The sequence below is a fragment of the Camellia sinensis genome, chromosome 9, assembly GCF_055761805.1.
Source record: "Camellia sinensis isolate YWXY chromosome 9, ASM5576180v1, whole genome shotgun sequence".
Lineage (NCBI taxonomy): Eukaryota > Viridiplantae > Streptophyta > Magnoliopsida > Ericales > Theaceae > Camellia > Camellia sinensis.
In genome coordinates, this window is record NC_138969.1 from 152877286 (window position 1) to 152899108 (window position 21823).

Sequence of the window (21823 nt, forward strand, 5' to 3'; positions counted from 1 at the left end):
ATTATTGAAAAAGGAACATAGAATCTATATAGAAAAATATTTAGAATTTATTATGTGAATTAAATTTAACTCAAATATTATAAAATAAATATGTGATGCACAATAATTGAGGTGATATATTTATATGAATGAGTTTAACATTGTTAAATTTTTAGATGGCCCATAATTGAATAGATTAAAGAAGCGACTTAGATTCTCTTCAGTCTACATAGTGTATTGGACTGTGTTATTCAAATTTAAGGGTCCACCACAGGTCTTTTTAATCTGAATTGTTCAATGCGTAAAATTCGTTAAGTATTTTATTCCGGTAAACAATTGCGTTGATTGAATATCGATTGTTACTTGATCGGATGAGATTTTTGTCAATAATTTATTTTGAAAATTATATTTACTATTGACAAAAATATGATTTGATCAAGTAACTATCGATATCCAATTAACATGATTTTTTGTAAAAATGAAATACTCAACAAATTTTACATATTAAACGATTTAGATTATCGAATAAGACCTGTGGTGACCTACGGGGTCTAACAACATATTCCAATTTGAGATGAGACTAAAGGGTCATTTAAAAAAATGAGTATGCTATTTGCAACAAAAAATAAATAAATAAATAAAATAACATAAATAAAAGGGTAAATTACAAATACATCCTCTGGGGTTTACTTAAATTACAAATTATCCCCTGCAGTTCTAGAAATTATATTATGCCCCCTAAGATTTCTAATTTCATAATGAATAAGTCATTTTATTAATAAATCATCAAGTTAATTATTAATTTTTAATAATATTAAAATTTTATTTGAATTAATAATTTAAATAATTTTATTATTGTATAGATGAATAGTTAAAAATTTTACTTTTTTAAAAAATTTAACAAAGAAATATTTATAATTTTTAAATTACAAAAAATAATTTATATTTTAAGTAAATTTTAAAAAATGTATTTTTAATTCATCCTAAATAAAAGAAGAAAAGTCGGTGAGAAGGGAGTGGTCCTTGTTTGAAACCGCTGTGCGTTTGTTTATGTTTGTGGCGGTAGTCTCACAACAAGGGATTGGTTTGGGGAGAAATGTTTTATTTTTATTTTTTATTTTTTTATTAATTTAATTTGATTAAATTAATTTTGTCTAAGAAATTTTTTTTACAACAATGATTGAAGGTCACAATTTTTGTAGCTTAAATGGTTTGAAATTGGAAAAACGACGTCGTTTTGAGTAAAAGACAACTTCAAAATTATCAAAACGACGTCGTTTTGACAATTTTGAACCATTTGAGCCACAAAAATTGTAGCCCTCAAACATTTTCTTTTTTTTTATAAGAGTAAAAGTGAAATAACTAAATTTGAATGTGATATTTTTTTTATTAATTTATATAATAGATGTTTAACATAATCTATATAAGTATACTTATTTAGATAAATATATTTATTTTAATCATATATCTTTCTACTTTGTATACACATTTTTTAATAAAAACAATTAAAATATATATTTATTTAAATCATTTTAAATATTTCTTAATCTATTTTATCTTTTTCATATTTTTTTAAGTGAAATCCAACTCACTTGGCTAACGACAAAGTAGATGCAGGACTTGGAAGATGGATAGGGACATCCACGTCACGTATTTTGATCTTTCTTTCTTTACTCTCTCTCTCTCTCTCTCTCTCTATGGAGTAACCAAACCCAAAACAAACACCGACAAGGTTTATCCAGTCAGATTCGAGTTCGACCATCATCATCGTCATTCATATAAATAGTGATCCATACGTTGTGGGTTCAGTTTGTTTGGTTTGTGTTATTTGATTAGATTAAGAATTAGAAATTAGAGTGAGAGAGAAGATGATGGTGGAGTTCTTTGTGCTGGGGTGCACCGGAGTTGTCGTGTTCCTTCACGGAGCCAATTTCTTCTTCCACGCTCTCTCCTCTCACCTCGCCTTTCGATCTCTCAGGTTTTCGCTCTCTCTGTCTCTCTCTCTCAAAATTTGGTTTTTTGTTCTTAAATATTTGTGTTTTGTCTTTTTGATTCAATTAATGTATGTTTGAGAGTTTCATGTTGATCTCTGTCTTCTAATCCGTTTGTTTCCATGGAAAATTTACCATTCCTCTCTATCTCTCTCTAAATTTGATGTTGTTTTCATAGAATTTGATCGATTTTTCTTTAAATATTTGTGTTTTGTCTTTGTGGTCAATTGCATGTTGATTTGTGTCATCCAATTCTGTTTGTTTCCTTGGAAAATAATTTGAGTCAAAACTTTTCCTCAGAAAATCAATTTAGTTTAGGCATTGAGAAGGTCTTTCTTTTTTTCCTTTTTTTCACAGGATTTAATGTAAGAACTGATCGACGAAAGATATGTATAAAATCTGATAAAACTTTGTTTGGTTAATGAACTCTAAATTAAAGAATTTATCAAAAGTGAGTTTCTTCAACTCTTTTTTTCTTACCCAAAAAAATAATATTCTTTTCCTAAGTAAGCTTTGGACTTTAGTGGTGTTAAGTGATCCCTCACTGCTGTTCCTGCTGTGTTAATAAAATGACAGCATTTTATGAGTTATTTTCTTCTTTTTTTTTTTTGGGTTTGGATAAAAAAAAAAAAAACAAAAGACTGAAACCGCACAGCAGGGAACACTGCACAGCAGTGACCCCGCTCCCGTTTTATCATGGGTCTATTATTGTTTTTTTTTTTTTTAAAGAAAAATTACTTAGAGCTTACTTATCAATATTCATGGTGGTTGGTCCACCATCCACACAACACATACACAACATCCCACCCACCATCCATTGGGAATGCTACGGTATCACAAAATATGTAATTTTATTAGTACAAAATTTGTAACAATCAACCATAAATAAAATGCATAACCTCACCAGCATGTAAGTATTTTTTTTTTTTTGGTGGGTTACTTCTTCATTTGTTTTTTGATAGGTATTTTTACATACTTCATTACTTTTGTATTCATCAATTTTACATTTCATGTCCATCACTAGATAGATATACTTATACACCTCTCATGCATATTGCAAATGCTGAATATCACATGAATCAGACATCTTTAGCTTTGTGATTTGTAATTAAATGGACAAAATTGAATTGCAATTTTAGATCTTGTACTAATCTATTAATAGATTTTTGTTTGCAATTGAATTGAGATTTGGTATGCTAGCAAAGCATTGGAAGCCAATGTTTATGGAAGGTGTAAAAATGATGCTATTTGACTAAAGCTGTTGTAGTTTTTGTTTGTGCCATTCATTTATCATTTAGATGTAGGATTTTTCTTGTTGGACTCTGCCTTTTGACAAAGTAGTTTTGCCTACTGCCAAAGTAATGAATAATGAGGGCATCTTCGACGGCATGCCAAAGGAGTTGCCACCGTCAAAATTCGACCAAAATAATTCTCTCTATTTCTTTGAATCCGATTGGTTCATGAAATTATGAACCAATAAGATTCAATGGAGCAAAAAAGAAGCATGGGAGAGGACAGATCACTTCCTCTCTCATGTTCTCTTCTATCTTCTTGAATCTTATGATAAGATTAAGGCCAAGTTTGGCTACTTTAAATAAGTACACACTTTTTATCTTTTTTCCATCACATCACCTCTCTACTTTTCTGTACATCTTTTCGTAAAAAGACAAAAAGTACACTTATTTAGGTCATCCTAAACAACCCCTAAAAAAGACAAAGAAGGGAGCATAAGAGGAGACAAATGATCTTGATTAATTCTCAAAGAATCCAAAATACATCCCTCCCATGCTACTTTCTTTGTTGGTTCTTTGGACATGTGATCTAGATTCATTTCAAAGAATCCATAACACATGCCCTCTCTTGTGCTCTTTTATCTATCCTCTTGAATCTTGACATAGACAATCACATGAACCACTAAAGATTCAAGGAGAAGGAAAAGTGATCTTGATTCTTTGTCAAATTGGTCAATTCGCACTTTCTTTACCTGTCTCATAGACAATCACATGAACCATTAAAGATTCAAGGAGACAATTGTACCGTTAAAGCACACAATTGTTTAATTATAGCAATTTTAATGCACTAGCATACCAAAATATGTAGTTGACATTGCTAAAATAGCAAAAACTAGTAGACATGCTCTGACTTTACATATCTTTTGGTCTGCAGTTTCTTAGGATTTGCTGGATGGTAGAAAAAGAGAGAAGGGCAGAGATGATTTCTTCGCCATGGCTGGTACAGATCCCGGCATGTTTTTGTAACTATATATTAATCTATTTTTTGAGCAGTTTATAGGATATGGGGAAAATAAAATGGCTATAAATAGAAGCCATCATCAACATATATACATTAGGTAATGTAATTGATCAATTACGTAAGATCAAGTGTCGTGTATTTAATCCTTCCCCTCAGCTCGAATCATGGAATGGTTTAGAAACTTTTTACTTATTCAAAGACTCTTCAAATCCATTTTGCTTTAATCTAAACAAACATCGTCTTTGTAATATTTGAGAAATTTCTCTTTCTTTCTTTGGTTTTTTTTTTTTTTGAGAATTTTCAATTTGAAAGTTTTCAGCAATTTATTGCTAGCTTCATTGCCAACTATGACTTTTTGCAGATGGTGTAATGTTATTAGTATTGAGTGCGAGACGAATGGTTGTTTGGGTGGAAGGAAAATGAAATGATGTTTGGTAAGAGTAGGTTATCAAATGAGAAAATAGTTGCACGCTTTTGGGTTGGAAATTCTTTTCTCAACAAGGAAAAGGAGTTGCATTTTTTTTTTTTGGATCAGATGAAAACATAAAGGAAATACAGCCAAGCAGAACAAAATTAAACCATTCTTAATAAAGCCCCAATAGCCAAAGGAGGAAAAGAAATCCAATCTAGGGAAAGAACATCCCTCTGAGAAAAGCCTTGGCCACCCAATCCACAGCTTTGTTTGCTGCTCTAGGACTCCAAGAAAACCCCAGGTTCAAATGCACAGCTAGCTGTTGATGTCAAAAAAGATAGATCAGTTTCAGATACACTTGGATGAATAACAGACTTCTTGTCTCTTACAATTTCCACCTCTGAAAGGTTGCAAGCTAGAGCTAACCGGCATGCGAAGGCCTCACCTTGAAGAGAAGAAGAGCACACAATCTGTTTTGCCAAACCATCCAACAACCTCTTTCGAGTCTCAAAGAATTATTGCAATTGAAGCTAGATCAAAGCCTTTTTGAGTAACATCACAATTTATCTTGAATTTCCCTGCAGCTGGAGGTCGCCATTTATCTTCACTTTGCTGGTTACTTGTAGATATGTGATGCTGACCTGCCCCATTCGAGCTGGCCCTCGCATAAAATTCTTTTTTAGCCATCCTTGCTCGACACAACGTTGAGATCGGATCAACTGGTTTCTGATAAAAAACAAACTCATTGCGTTCTTTCCACACAAACCAACCAATCTAGGCAATTGAGCTGAAAAACATATTATACTCCTTGTCATTGAAATACTCCATCATCTTACAAACCCACTTCAAAATTGATTGATTTTCTGACAAAGAAACTTTATAACCAACCTCACTCCCAAACCACACCACTCGAACCCACACTCAAATAATAGATGCTCTATAGATTCCACCCTCTTGTGACAAATGGGACGAAGACCTGACATAGCACAATTCCTTTGGAGCGGATTTTCCTTTGTAGCTAGCACATTCTTACATACTCTCTACCAGAAATGACGGACTTTCAGAGGGACGTTTAGGGACTTAGATGAATTTCCTAAAATTCTTGGGAAGCTGGAGAGATGAAGACGGTCTCTGAGTTAACTTCCTTTCTTTCTCCTTTAGAGCTACATGATAACCCGCCTTCATCAAGTAAGAACCCTTAGACTCGAATTGCCAAACCAAAGAATCCTCATTATCCTTTTCCAAAATTGGAAAGTACGTATAGTTCGATTTCCTTTGCTGAAACTATGCTATTAAGGGCCTCAACCTTCCAACTATTGTGTACGGAATCAATCACATCCACTACTCTATTTAACCCACAATTAACTGGTCTTGGAGAGAAAAGTTTAAATCCAGGTATGGATGGAATCCACTTGTCGTCCCAAAACAAAATTGCCATCTTACTCCTTGTAACAAAATACTACTTCCATGAATAATACTAGACGACGCCCAAGAAGCACGTCTCCCTCTAGAATTAACGAAATCCAAATGGGGAAAATATATTCCTTTCAACATCCTAGCACAATATGAGTTAGGGAACTTCATCAACCTCCATCCTTGTCGCGCTAGAAGAGCCAAATTAAATGCATTAAAATCTCTAAATCCCAAACCTCCATGGAATTTGGATAAAGCCAGCTGCCCCCAACTCACCCAATGAATTCCTCTTCCTTCCATGTCTCCTCCCCCAAAAAATTTGCTGATATATGAAATCCTTTTATCATGGAGGCTTTTTGTTAACAATTTGGAGCCTTAGCCCCCGAGAAGGAATAAAAGATGCCTTTTTTTCCCCATTTGCAAACACACAGAAACTAACTGTTGAAACACACTGCATAATCCACTTAATCCACATATGATGAAACTCCATCTTCCTCAACAATGCTTGGAGAAAATCTCACTCACTGCGGTCATACGCCTTATCGAAGTCCAATTTGATTTCCATGTACCCATCTGCCCCCTTTTCTTTAATTTCAAAAACTAAAAAGCTTCATGGGCTACCAAAATATTGTCCTGTGTCATCCTTCTTGGTACAAAAGCTGACTGATTTGAAGTAATCAAGCACCACAAAATTTTCTTCAACCGATTTGTCAAAATTTTTGTAATAATCTTTAAGATCAAGTTGCACAGGCTAATTGGACGGAATTGAGAAAGTTTCACCAGATTACTAACCTTTGAATTAAAACCAGATTTGTTTGATTGATTTCTTTAACGAAAAGGAGTTGCTTTGGGGAGGGGAGATTCTTGTCTTCATGCTTGGAGCAAACTTGAGACACTGAGGGGGGTTTGGTAATTGTATTTTCTAGTAATATTTTTATTGATTTTTTTTAATTTATAATAAATAAATAAAAAATAAAAACTTAGATCCTACTAATATTAGATCTTAAAAATTTTATTAAAAATTACAAAATTGAAAGAAAATTCACTAAAGTAAAAAGAAAATTAAAATTTTAGTTTTTATTTTAATTTTAATCTTAGTGAATTATTTGAAATTTTTATTTTACTCTAGGTAAATTATCTTTTATGAGAATTGAAGAAAATATAATTAATCTCACATTTTTAACATAATTACTCTATAAATTAACGCTAAATAATGGGTCTTACTTACATTCGTATATTTTTTTTTAATAATTGAGATAATAGTCATAAAATGGTGAATGGATTCAGCCAAACCAGATCACCCTTTCAATTTTCACTTTAATGCTATTCATTTTCTTGAACCAACAAAAAAAGATAAATAAATAATTTTTCTTCTATTTCTTTTTTTATTTTATCTTTTTGTCGTCTATAACCTCAAAATCGATACATATGATAAGTGAGAAATACTATTTAAAAAAAATATCACAAAAAGAAAGAAATTCTCTATAGACCACACCATGGTTTATCATGAGATATTTGTTAACATACAGAAGAATATATATATTAAGATATAGGATAGTAACAGTTAAATTTATATAAAAATATAAATAAAATTCTTAAAATAAAAAGAAAAAAAAATCAAATAATGTCTGATATATCACATATAATAGACCATATACCAGAAAAATTATGAAAAAATATATAGGATGATTAATATATATTCAAATAATATTCAGAAATTACCAAAGTAAATGTTTATTTAAAACCTTAATTGCAACAGATACAATTGAATTTATTCACTTTATAGAACTATGTACAGTACAAAACGTTAGCAAAAATTTAAAAAGAAAGACGATTATATGTATTTGTCCCCTGTTTAATTTCCTTTCCTCATATGAAAGAGTCCTCTAACATTATAGTCAGTAATGAGTATTTAGCTTTGATGGTGATCCTGCCACCCTCTACACACAGCTTTGCTCCAGTGACCACCCAATACCCCGGCGAATTCTCCGGGCCCCTCACCATTTCCTTTGTATCCACGAAAAACATCAGTTTGGGTGCTCTTTTTGGCAAAGGCGGCCCACCGGGATACACCCCGGAATTCAAATCCACTTTTGTTGGTTTCTCAGGCGGAATCATCGCTGTACTGAATGTCGTGCTCATCAACATTGACATGAATCCTGATTTCCGAGACAAGGTTCCCGGTCCGTCCCACTCTGACCTACGAATCCTTGCAGAGGCCACGGCTGCAAATCCGAGCCTCAAGAACAACACTTTCTTCATTCCAACAACCTTAACCTCAAACCAGGCCTTTGTAACAATAGATGCAGAATCATCAATCCTTGCGCCGTCGTATTGTACCGGAGCAGTGCAGATGTGAGAGAATATGCTCCACTTGACAGGTTCAAAGTAACCTCGTTCATTTGGCTCATCGATTGGCTTGTAACTAGGATCATCCAAGAGTTGGAGGCTCTGAGGAAGAGTTGAGAGGTGCTGCAGATGAACAGCCAAGTGGTCGCTTTTCTTACCTTCCAAGTATAAACGGATCCCTGTCACCGGTCGGTTTCCGGAGTCAACCTGCAAATTGTTGATTTATAAAGACTTAGGTTGTAATCTAGTTCAGAGAACAGTCAAAGCAGCTTTAAATTGATTATCCTGTCAATCCCATGAAACACCACCGATTCAAAATCGGTGGTATCTGTGTAGGACACGTATAAGTACTGACACTCTGAGGACATGCGTGTTCACCTGTTGGACATGCCATGTGGTGTCTATTTTTTTATGTTTTTGCAAGACGCTTTGGGAACATTTTATTGACACACATGTCCTATGTTTGGACACAGCTCGGGACACCTTTGTGAATTTCTTTTGAAGTCAAAGTAAAATATATGAAAACAAAGAGTAAGAAAAGTGGGAAAAAAAATTATATATACTCACGTGTACATTGCTTTCTCTTATATCTTTGTGTATATTCATATACATAGCAAATAAATATGTTTAAAGAAAAAAATTTGTATCCCTGCTATGCAAGTATCCTAATTTTTTAAAATTTCGGAATCCTGTGTCCATTTTCGTGTCTATGTCCATGTCTATGCTTCTTAGCGTCAATCTCAAAAGGTAACTAAGAAAAAGAAAGAAAAATTTGATCGTGTCCAACAAATCACAAAAAGATGTTTTGCAGCACATTTAAATGCACTAGCATCCGAGCAATCTCCGCTATTTGACGGCTCACTGCCTCTTTAGAAAGTTGCTGATTTGTCGGGGCTGTAGGGTTCAGCTGGTCACCTAAGAGTAAGGACTTTAGTGCTTAATCTACTATTAGTATTGCTTGTACCCACCCAAGTACCAAACTGCGCTCATCAGCTCCATGACATAATAATCTAGAGTTTAAAATGTCCCAACAACCACTCCATCATGTAGAAGGCAAATTACCTCTTCATCCTTCCACAAAATGAGATCACTGATCACAAGCATGCGATGCAAAACATTTCCAAAATTTGAATTTATAATATTACAATTTTTACGAGGTAAGTGACAAGAATTTACCTTTGCAGTATTAACATAAAGTTTTGGACCCATAAATGTGAATTGAAGAGATGGGGACACTTGTCTTTTTCGCCGAGGTGCAAGTGGAAGATCACCATACACTGGAGCCCATTGTCGAGGTAATTGAAATTCTAGAAATTGATTAAGTTCCTCTATAGGTGGTTTATCTGCATGATTGAACATCCAAGAACATCCAGTTATTATAACTTGCAAAGTAACAATGCCTTGGGCTAGAAGAATGGAAATGCTATCTTTGCATAAAATACTATCCTACATATTACACTCATGTGCAATCTACATGGAAGATATCAACCATTCTATATGACCACAATAAGTGAGCAAAAGTCAATACCAAGACTCAATCATAATGGTGGATAACTAAGGTACAAGAAACATTTTCAAACAATTCAACAAAGTTTTAGCGCCAAGTTGTCTAGTTATCTGATTTCAAACTCAAAGAGAGAGAGAGAGAGAGAGAGAGAGAGAGAAATCCTAAGAGGCACGGACACGTCTATGGAAGAGGTATGCAAGGACATTTCTAAGGTAACATGTTGTGTCCAACACCGAAACCTCACAACACTCATCGGACATTTCCTAATACTTTAGGCACACATAAAACACATTACAAGTTTGAATAAAATAATTTGGAATCTAACTATAAAACAAAAACAACGTAAATATATACTTTAAAATAATTGTCTTTAACTTAAATATTTATACATATATATGACATAATAATTATTTATTCTTATATATAACATATAATAAATATATAAAATCATATATATATTTTGGATGTATCCCCCACGTCTCGTCCTACATTTAAAAATAAATAAAAATAATAATAAATTGCGTCATCATGTCCATGTCATGTCACACGTTTGTGTCCACACTTCTTAGATATAGACATTTCTAAAAGCATGTCTGACACTTCTTTGGCGTGTCTCAATTAAAATTTTAAATTCATAATAAGAAACACTTTGCAAATACTTCGGCGACAGTAATTAAATCCTCCAAACACGACCTATATGATGAATATGTTCATAGTAACAATGTTTTGCACTTACCATAATGCAACTTTTGCACTGTAAATATATTTTAAAGTATTTACAATATGAATACATCATGCGTATTTCGATGTTCTACAATTGATTTGCATTCTTTATAATGCAATTGTCACATGAATGTTATCTTAATATTTAAAGTTATGAAATATATACCTTTTTAAGTTTAATTAGTATTATGTTTATTTTTTTCATTACCATTAAATAAATTATTCATATATTTGACATTATATATTTATAAAAATATAATGACCTGTGTATTTTTAAAATCACCGTGTTGATATTTCATGTCATGTGTCCATGTTTGTGCTACGTAGGAGTTTTCTTAACCGCTAAGCAACCAACCACTCACCAAAACCCAAATCTTATCACATTATGTTAACAATGTCGGTAATTTTTATTTTCCAAATTCAACGTTATTACACTCTTGCTAGATTTTAACAAGAAAACAACATCAAAATAATGGTTTCAGTTCAAAAGAAAAGTAGTCGTCAAATTAAATGGCATCTTCCAACACCCCCAAGGAAAGGTGCAGGGTTCAAGTCTCAGCTCAAGCACATGCTTGTGTTATACATGTCAAAATAAAAGCGCCAAAAAAAAGAATATGCCTGACTCAACTCAATTCAACACGATAAGGTGCGGATGTAGGCTTTTCCATGATCAATCTCCCACATCATAATAATTGACATGCTTAGTCACATTTCCTCATTAAATTTAGGCTAAGAAACATCTGTGAGTCCTTTCAAAAATGGTTTTAAGACCTAGGCAAAGAGGTTGGACATAGAATCATCCACACTTGGTTTGGCACAATTAGTTGCCATTCTTCAAATTTTCCACATAACAAGCCACAGCCCATCCCGACTGGTTTTCATGAATATATGGCAAACAATACTAGACCTTTGCCCAATAAAGAAAATTTACAATACAGAGATGAGTATACTCACATCGAAGGTAGAGATTAATTGCATGGCTAAGAAATCCACTACCACGAACGCCAATTAGAAGTGAAGCTATAGGAACAAAGGACATTGATATGACATTCGGCGACTGTGATACAGTGGAAAGCCACTGACTATGACTTTGGCCACTATCAATGCCTCCCCGTCGGATATGAACACTAAATATATCCTGAAAAAGTATTTTAATGATTATTATAATTATTTTATTTTATTTTTGTTTATTCAAAATAGGATGCTCTTCGAAGGGTGCAATCCAAGAAAAAACTGGTACAGAAGGTACAAAGAAGCTTACCTCATTCTTTGAGTGAGAAACAATGGATGGAGCTATCGAAGTCGTAATTGATGAATGAATATTCCAGATGACAGACTGTTCATCCTGCAACAATAATTGGAATTTCAAAGTAGAATGAGGATGCTACAATATCCAGTGTTCAAGCTGAAACACAATAATCTGTGTGCGCTTTTCTGTGGCACTATAACCCTATATCAGTTTACATCAGAACACAAAGCACAGGAAGCAGGATCTTCCAGGAATATGTTTTGCAGTACTATTTTATTATTTGGTTCTACCAGTGCTACCAGTAGAATATGTTTTGGAATGCACGTTCTAAAATAAGGTACACTTTCGTTCCAAAACAGTATATTTAGCAATCGAAAACAATCTAATCTCAAAAAAAATTCACAGATCCCAATGTTAACAATGAGTCATAATGCTAATAAAAATGTCAGTACATGATTAATTTGGGGGAAAAAACCTACATTTTATTAGATGTATAATTGTTAAAAGAAAATTACTCCATAAGTATTTTAAATTCTTATGATGTAATCTATACAAATATACTCTTATCGTACCAAATTTTAGAGCATGTGGCATACTATGTTGCCGTTCATGTTACAAGTACCAAAATGATCCATGTTCTAGGTTCTACACTGTATAATACACATGCATACCCATTTAGCTATGCATGATATGTATTAGGTATACATAGCACACAAATGTCCACCGGCCAAGAGTATTTTATTTGTTTTGCTATGCTAAAGTTTTCCACTTAAAACATAGTGTCTAGGTTCAACTTATGTGTGCCACTGTTGCATTCAGAATGAAGGTTTAGAGACCAAAACAAAGAAACAAGGGTTCAAACAGTTACCAGGCAATCATTTCAGTTCAAGAAGGTTATTACTTATTTTAATTTTCTTATATGCATATTATAACATTAGTGTGCTAACTCGACATCCTACAACTTTAAGAACAAAAGGAAGTTCACTTTGAAGTGCCATTGGATGTGAAAGGTCAAAAGGAAGAGCACAGATGAAATTTGAAGTGAATTTGAGCAAACAAAAGAATCAACTCTTGATGTGGTGATTTGGTTCTAGAAATTTGTGTGTACCTTCCGCTTCCCTGATAGTTTATCAGTGTTCTTTGTGATGCCTCCATTTACATCTTCCGAAAATCTTTCATCAGCTAATTGCTTTAATAATTTCTGCACTTCAGTTGGCGGAAGATTTGAATTTTGAAGCTGCTTAATGTGAATTACATCTTTACCTCCCATCTTTACCCCAACAACAACATGAGTACCATATTTATCAATAAACCTGGAAAATCATGCTAATAAGTATTATAGTAGCTATCAATCTCTAAATCAATGGAACTGTCAATTAAAATTACAGTGGCTTCCACGGATTATAAGGAAAATGGTCAAACCTACAAAGAAAACAGAACTTTGGCAATTGCTTCTATGTATAGAAGGTGTGTAAGCTTCATATTGAACAAGTTCTTTCAAGTAAGAATTGCTAAATATAGAAATTAGAGTACATAGAATCTTTTTATTTTTAGTATCATATATATAATCTGTGATTGTGTCAATCATTGATTTAGTATTGTTTTCTTATTTATATTGTTTTCTAAATTGTATCATGAATCTATTACATATACATGGCCTCTACCTCATTCATGGATAAGCCAAATAATTCTTTTCATTCTTTTTGGTATCAGAGTTAGGTTAAGTACCTAGTAATTTTGCTTCACCGATGGGCGGCAGCCTTACCTTGGCCGCCCGCCGAACCTCAACCCATTCTACTGCCATATTTTCTTTTAGTATCACTTCGTGGTGATCTCTTCCTCTATCCACTAGTTTATTCCTATCCCAAATATCTCTATCATATTTTTTTTTTTTTACTTTCAATCCATTTTTTTTATGTGTTTCTACTTCACTTTGTCTTTCCCTCTGTTTCAACCTCAAATAGGTTTTTATCTTCAAACCTATTTGAGTTTAAGGGGGGTATTATACCTATATCATAGTGAGCATAGTGATATACCATGTAAACCACCTAAGCCGCCTCATCTAGCGCACAACCCAAGTTGCCCTCTTAGTGCATTACCTAAGCCGCCTCCTCTGGTGCACTCTCTAATAAGCCGGCCCTTGGCGTACTCAGCCATATGTTGCCATCATCGTTTAGCACCATGTCATAAGTTATGTGTGTGCCACACTTGCTGGTTCAACATCCAATTATGGCTTGTTTGGGAAGATGGTTTGGGCTAAAATAGCCATATAATACAAAATAGGTTATTTTAGCCCAATAAGACAAAATATCACATTTAACCCATAATCATTACATTATTTCTCTCACAAAAAAGCCAAAAAAAGCCCTTCCCAAACGAGACTTTTTAGCTTCAGGCTAAAATAGCTAAAAAACCAAAAAGCCAACCCACTTCCCAAACGAACCGTTAGTCTCTATAACGGTCCGACATGACCCTTTAAACTGTCCCGACATTGATTCCGGTTAGTTTTTACAACGGTCCAGCATAACCCCGTACACTGTCCTGACATTGATTCCGGTTAGTTCCTGCAACGGTCCGAACCCCTTTAAACTGCCCCGACATTGATTCCGGTCAGTTTCTTCTAGGGCACAGTTTAGTCCCTGTTTTTTTCCTTTCTAAGATGTTGTGTTGATGTATAAAACTCTTTTTGGCTTTTTTTATTTAATGGACTACCAGATTTGTTCGGTAGCATTTATTTTGACTAGCCGTTGAGTTTTTTCTGACTTCTTCGAGTCATTCTTTGGCAAACTGCGATTGTTGAATATCTTCACACCAGCTTGAGAGGGAGTGTTGAATATAGAAATTAGAGTACATAGAATCTTTTTATTTTTAGTATTATGTATATAATCGGTGATTGTGTCAATCACTGATTTAGTATTATTTTCTTATTTATATCGTTTCCTAAATTGTATCATGAATCTATTATATATACATGGCATCTACCTCATTCATGGATAAGCTAAATAATTCTTTTCATTCTTTTTACACACATTTTCATACATCTATATTCCAGTATGAAATTGTATATCTGTATGATTAATGGGCCAATGTTCTACACATGTACATAGCGTGTAAATGCTCGCCAGTTACATATGCTGTCATGTAGGGGATGCATATTGCTTAATAAAAATTATATTTGCTTGCTTGATGAAATTAACATAAGATGGTGAAAATTTTAAATCTATCCACTAGAAGAAGAACCAACCCACAAGTCAAATGTCAAAATCACCTATTATTTTATATGCTGTCACAAAAGGCATTTACATCGGACATAAAAGAACATATTTATGTTGAAATTTTTTTATTTATCTTGATCATTATTTGCATTTAGATTGGTTGGTTTAACTCTAAGAAGTACGGATACTTCTAAGAAGGTGACGTATCCATGTCAAACACTGACACTCTTTGGACACTTTCCCAACACATGTTCGACACTCTTTAAAACATGTCCTATTTTTTAATTTTCTTTTAAAGACCTGGACACTAGTAGGACACGTGTCTATCGCTTAAACACATGTGTCTATCAATTAAACACAGAAGAAACTAATTATAAGTTTGAACAAAACAACTTAGAATATAATAATAAAACAAAATCATATAAAGTTATAGGAATTAGTATCATATTGCATTTTTTATTCCCTTTGAATGATATATTCATATATAGAACATATGATAAACATATAAAATTATATATTTCATGTGTGTCTCCCACATGTCGTGTCCTGTTTTTTTTTAAAATTGGCATGTTGGCGTGTCCGTGTCATATCGGTGTCGTGTCGCATGTCCGTGTCCATGCTTCTTAAGTTTAACTTCTTGCTCAAAATGTCGTCATGCCAATTAAATGAGTTGATCAGTTCTATGGGTCCATTCACTATTACTGTGTTTGGTTACCCTAAAATCAATAAGGAAAATAATATATGAAGTGATTTTTTTCCCTTCTAGATATCATCTCTCTCCTTATTTGTAACTTCTTTTCATTTCATGAAACAATGTTCATATAACTTTTTCAATTAGGAAAAAAAACATGAAGAAAATGGTTTTCCTTCTCACTTTCCTTTTCCTTAACCAATTTGAAGTTCCAAAGAAAGTGTTAAGTGGCATCTTATCTTAAAAGAGAAAAAAGATAAATATTTTGGGTTCTTAAAACTAGTATTTTCCCTAAATTAAAAGAAATTTTCACAAACAAGCTCCTTGTCAAGCATTGGTAAAAGCCATCAGAAAATTGAGCTTCAAGTAAAGGAACTTACTCAGCAAGGGCAGCAGGATCCCATGAAGCAGGCACTTCTTTTCTCACCTGCTCAGATAGTATTATCTGGGATCTTGCCAACTCAATGTTGTACAAAGTAATAAACCAACCATCAAAAGCAAGACTTTTTGTGGAAGCTGCATCTTTCTGCCAGCAGCCCCTGAAGTTGAACATTGTATTGAATAGGCCAGAAGGTATTTTACCGGACAAAGCACACTCCTGATTGAATTGCTCTGACATCTGAATCAGATGGAAAGATTAGAGAAGGCAAAAAATACCTCAATGCAATAGGCATCATTTTAACCATTAAAATATTTCCAATCATAAAGGTTGGATCAAAAACTATTTCAAATACAAAATTCATAACTGGTTTAACTTTACTATAGATTTTGAACTTGAACAAGCATTATACAAACTACTTGGGATTCAACCATTTCCTTTTCATCATCATTTTGCTCTATCCAAGAGAATTAACCCTCTCTGACAACAAACAGTGAAGGCAGTACCATAGCAATAAATTTTGATACTTTATTAGCAACATAGTCACAGACCCAAGCAATTTAACACAAGAAAAAGTCTTATATCTTGTGCATTTCATGAACTCAATTCATAAAATGCAAACTTCTTTAATAAATTATTATCTCAAAACTATGAATTGCAACACGTACTTGAACTTGTTTAATGATTTAACCCATGGATATCAAGTTGACTATATGATTATGCTTGTCAAATGTTTTGATTCCACGGTTAGTCCAACTATGGCCCTAATCACTTTACGACGGCTCTGAGTCCTCTGTCATGCCTTAGAATCTCCCATGGCTCAAGATCATCAATCATTAGCTCTGATACCACTTTTACGCTGTATTTGGTTGGAGGATTTAGGAAGAGATTTGGAAAGGAAAAGGGAAAGGAAAAGGGAAAGAGAAAGGGTACCTAGTTTACACATTTTTTCTTTTCTCTCTCCAAATCCCCCAACCAAACACAGGCTTAAGGAAAACATTCTCATAAGAGTGGAAGCACACCCGAAATAAATACACACACACACACACAAAGAGGAACACCAATATCTAATATGATTCAGCCTAAACATCCATGGGCAAGAGCATTGTTGTCAAATTGGGATACATATCAAGTATCATTTTTCTATTTTTCTGAACCACGTATCGTATTGTGTATCATAAGATACTTTAAAATATTTAAAAATAGGTAGAAAAATAAATATAGCTATGGAAAACACAAATATCTTGTCAAAGCAAAACACCAAACAATATATAATCTTTAAAATTATAAAAGTAAGGTTTCTTGAAATATAAAATGTATAACCCTTCATAAAATGTATACCAAATCATAAGATACGTATCGTGAATCATAAGATGTTGATGACACTAAAATGTAAATTGTATAATCCTTCATAAAATATATACCGAATCATAAGATACGTATTGTGAATCATAAGATATTGACAATACTGCCCGGCAAGAGGTAAATCCACAATGAGTAACAAAAAGTACAAATATGAGATCAAAAAAAAAATACCCAAACCCAACACCAAGACCAAGCCCTGAAGCTAATGAGTTATAAATACTTCCTTGCTCATCCTAGTGTTCCCCACCCCGCTCACTGATATTTGTATATCTCATTCCCCTCACATCTCTCTATCTCACCCCCTTGCAGCTCATATAGTTGCTCTTCTCTTGCTAATTTCACAAGGCCTCTCATTGGCCTATTTATAGGAAAATTACCGACTAGCCTTCATGCATATGAGTCAATATTGCTGCTACCATTGACATTTGAGTAAGGATATACAGCAGAAAATTCTTACAGAATGATGTGATTCAATCCATGAATCATGGGTATTTCGACAAACATGTCGTACCCATACCGAGTATTTACTAGGTAGGTATTGGTACTTCGCATGATATTTCTGCATACGTACCAAGTACACGAAACACACATCCACATTTTTTTTCTGTAATTTTTATCGTACTATAGATATACCTACTATACAAACAGCCTATACCTCAATCGAAATAGTATTTTCTTCCAATACGGAGGTAAAATTAGTTTCATTGGACTTTTTTTACTATTATACTAAGCATGATTTTAAAATTAAATTATGATTTGTAAGTTATTTAATGTAATGACATTTAATTTTAATTTATACCTTTACTTTTGACGTTAAATATAGGTTAAATCTTAACAATTTAAATTATTTAACTAATTTTCGCATTTCTCCAAATTAAAAATAAACATTTTTTTACAAACGAACCTGTACCCTACTTTTTTAAAATTTTACCATATTGATGTACTCGGAACGTATCAGTGCCTGTACACGTGCTTCATAAGGTTCAATAAAGACCTTTCACAAAACACCCATCATGATGATTTTTATTTACATGAATGATATAGCCACATCATTCTTGCAATATTTTATGTATTTATTTTGTTTCTCTTGTTGACACCCTTAAGAAGTTGCTCATCCTTTTCTTCATTATTTCTTCCTCACCTTTTACTTTCATTAATTTCTTTGTTGGTGAAGAACAACTTGGGTGGTGGTTGTCCAGCCATCACGTGGGCAGACCCCACATACCAAGCAGTAAACACCACATATAGCTTAATCTCAAACCCAAGAAATCCCAATGTAACAATTATATTTTATTGCCTGGACATGCCAATCTCAAAAATCTAGCAAACTGCCCATGATCATATTCTATACATTTTCTTTATCTATACCAAGATTTATTACAGCCAGAACACCTATTTGGTGTGAATCAAAAGGTGAAGTTGTGTCAATGTTTTCTCTAATCCCAAATTGCCCTAAGAAACTACTTTTATTTCTCAATTCTCAACATCTCTCAAATGCTTCAATTTCTAATATTTTAAATTCAAACACCCCAATCAAAATAATTAAATTATATAAATCAAAATATATACAGATCACTTCAGCCACCAGCATCCACAAAATTAAAATTGAAGCAAAAAATCAGGGAAAAAAGCTCTGATTCTCAATTTTTTTTTCCAGTTCAAATATTTCTAAACCGATACAACAGTGGTATTTCACTAATAAGAAAACTGTGAAGTCCAATTTGAAGCAAACAATCAGAGTATCGAAAAAAACATTCCACACAAATAAAAGTCAACACAATTCCCAATTCCCAGTTTTCCTTTCACTTTCTTTCATTTTCCTACTTTATCTCACCAACCAAACACAAAACACACCCAAAAAAAAAAAAAAAAAAAAAGCAAAATCACCTGGTTAAAAGAGAGAACATCGGAGCTAAACCTCGTCCTCTCCCCTTTATCGCACTTGATCGAAGCCGATACGTTCGGTACAAGGACCCCACCGGGCACGCGGAGGTGCTTGGTGGTGGTCCGGTCGAGCTCGATGAGAGTAGAACCGGATGGACCCGGCTTACAGCCCGATAAGCGAATATCGGCCGATAGATCGTACCCAAAACCGATCACCGAAACTGCCTTCTCGGCAGCTGATTGAGGGCCGAATCGACTGGCATTAAACGCCATTGATTCTGAACCAATCAAAGACTTCGATAAATCTTTGGATATTTATATGGATTTTGAGTGCTGGAAGGTTTTATTAGCAGGTTTGAAGGGCTTGAAAACAGAGAGAGAATTGAATATTTGAGCAAGTCATATATTCAGAGAGAGAGAGAGAGAGTTTGACTTGTTTTTTTGGCGCTTTTGGGAATTGATGAAAGGTGTGAATGGGTGAAGGTAGTCAAGAGCCACTGGCGGCGGGATTGTTTGGTTGACAGTTGAACGGTTTACTATAAGTAGCAGCTTGCCTCCGGTGTTACATTGGATTGGAAGATATTGTTAGATCGGTTGGGTTTCTCGTTATGATAGTAATTTAAATTGTTTAATGTATAAAATTTATTAAGTATTATATATTTGTAAAAAATTAAGTTAATCGGATATCGATAACTATCTCATCAGATTAATTTTTTATCAATCGTTAATTTGTTGATTGTCTATTTTTTTTATACAAAACTGATTTGATTACATAGTTATAATTATCCGATCAACATAATATTTTGCAAGTACATAATACTCGATAAATTTTACACATTGAATAATTCGAATTATCAAAACAAGACCCGTGATGAACTCCACAGATCCAACGGTATCCTCTAATCTGACCTACGACTAAAGTTACTACAAATATTGGCAATAGTAATTTAACTGAATAGTCTACTATGACTTTATAACTTTTACTAACAAGTTCCAAATGAGTTTTTTTTTTTTTTAAATCTGAATTCCAATAAAGCTTGAGACCCCCAGTGGGGGTACTGGGGGTCCTCACTGATTGGTCCAAAAAAAACAATTTTTTTTTTTTTTTTTTTTTTTTAAGTTTTTGGCCATTGCCAGCCCCCCACGTGGAGGTGGGGGTGCTGGGGGTCATTCCCTGCTGGGGGTCTCCAGCAGGGCTCTCTGAATTCTAACATTTTAATATTTTTATATGGTTTAAAATTTATTGAACTAACGTATAATTGACTATTTATGCTTGATATGAAAATTTTAATGTCTTTCAAAATATATTTAAGATTAATTTATTTACTTACCGAGCTAAATTCAAATCAATTATTAACGAATCGAACAGCTAATTGCTCTACAGAGCCGACCTCTCTAAACAAATCTTCAAATTGGCTATTAAGCCAAGACATTATGATATCAGATTCTGACTATGAACCTCTATCAAAGGATAAGTTCTTGCAGATTTTATGACAGAGTTCTCCATTGAAAAGGGTCCGTGGAGGAACTTGGACTCAGCTAGTGAGGAACTTGGACTCAGCTAGTGACACTCAAAAGAGTGAGACAAACCAGGCCGGCGTTGCGTTGCGTTGCGACGATTGGTTTTATGTGATTCTCAATTAGAAGTGAAACAACTCATCGGGGAGTACACAACTCGGATGAAAAAATGAGGAAAATATCTAGAGAAAGCAAAGAAAACAGCATTTTTTTGCCTTTAGTAGTTTTTTAATATTTTAATTAATTTTGAAATTTTTAGATATATTTAAAAAGTAACATATTTGTAAAGAAAATTTTAAAAATATTAATTAATAATTAAAAAAAAAGAGTACTTTTTTTGTATTTAGTAAATTATTTTTAAATTTATTTACAAAAAATATTTTTTAAGTATATTTAGATTACGTGTATGTAAAAAAGTATATAAAAAATTTCATTAAAATATGAAAAAAAAAATTTACTAAAGATGAAAAACACAAAAAAAAAAAAATTAAAAAAAAAAGACTCAAAATAATTTTCAAAAATTAAACCAGACAAAAACAGACTTTGATAGCCTGAGTGTTTTAGGACACATGCTAAAAATATGTATAATAAAAAATACATTATATTTTTAAGTTATATTAAGACGAGTTAATAACCCTAAAAATATATATATTAACACTAATAGGTGGTGGCCATGAGAAAGCTGTGTAATAGTCTTGGACCAAATAAAGATGGTGCTCCAACTTTGTCATTATTAATAAAGAAAAAGTTGAGTCTAGTATTTTTATATGGGCTAGGTTCAATCTAAATTTGACGGTGTTCCACCGGTTACTCATTCATTTTGTAGTTCTTTCCTGTATATCATTAATAAATAATAATAAAAAAATAGATCGATTCAATAAAAATATTTTTTCAT

At 33.2% G+C, this 21823-nt stretch overlaps 1 protein-coding gene and 2 long non-coding RNA genes across 3 annotated transcripts; 2 read left to right on the plus strand and 1 right to left on the minus strand.

Moving 5' to 3' along the window:
- Positions 1–1553: 1553 nt before the first annotated feature.
- LOC114269889 (uncharacterized) lies at positions 1554–4473 on the plus strand. Its single transcript, XR_003631786.2, has 2 exons — positions 1554–1957; positions 4137–4473. It is a non-coding gene; the product is annotated as an uncharacterized LOC114269889 (long non-coding RNA).
- Positions 4474–7766: 3293 nt separating this feature from the next.
- Positions 7767–19976, minus strand: LOC114269888 (MACPF domain-containing protein NSL1). Its single transcript, XM_082887816.1, has 7 exons — positions 19414–19976; positions 16163–16401; positions 12985–13189; positions 11889–11972; positions 11582–11765; positions 9574–9740; positions 7767–8604 (listed from the first exon to the last, which is right to left on the minus strand). Exons 1-7 carry the CDS (start codon positions 19681–19683, stop codon positions 7918–7920), a joined length of 1836 nt encoding a protein of 611 aa, XP_082743942.1. The 5' UTR covers positions 19684–19976; the 3' UTR covers positions 7767–7917.
- Positions 9573–12280, plus strand: LOC145798804 (uncharacterized). The gene is made up of 2 exons (XR_014340449.1): positions 9573–9692; positions 11828–12280. It is a non-coding gene; the product is annotated as an uncharacterized LOC145798804 (long non-coding RNA).
- Positions 19977–21823: the final 1847 nt, after the last annotated feature.

Bases quoted from the DNA above. Each gene is read 5' to 3' on its own strand.
- LOC114269888 (XM_082887816.1), bottom strand. From the start codon at position 19,683: ATGGCGTTTAATGCCAGTCGATTCGGCCCTCAATCAGCTGCCGAGAAG. The intron at 13,190-16,162 runs GTAAGTTCCTTT...ATGATTTTCCAG, and splicing joins GATCCTGCTGCCCTTGCTGA to GTTTATTGATAAATATGGTA. The intron at 11,973-12,984 runs GTACACACAAAT...TTATTGTTGCAG, and splicing joins AACTATCAGGGAAGCGGAAG to GATGAACAGTCTGTCATCTG.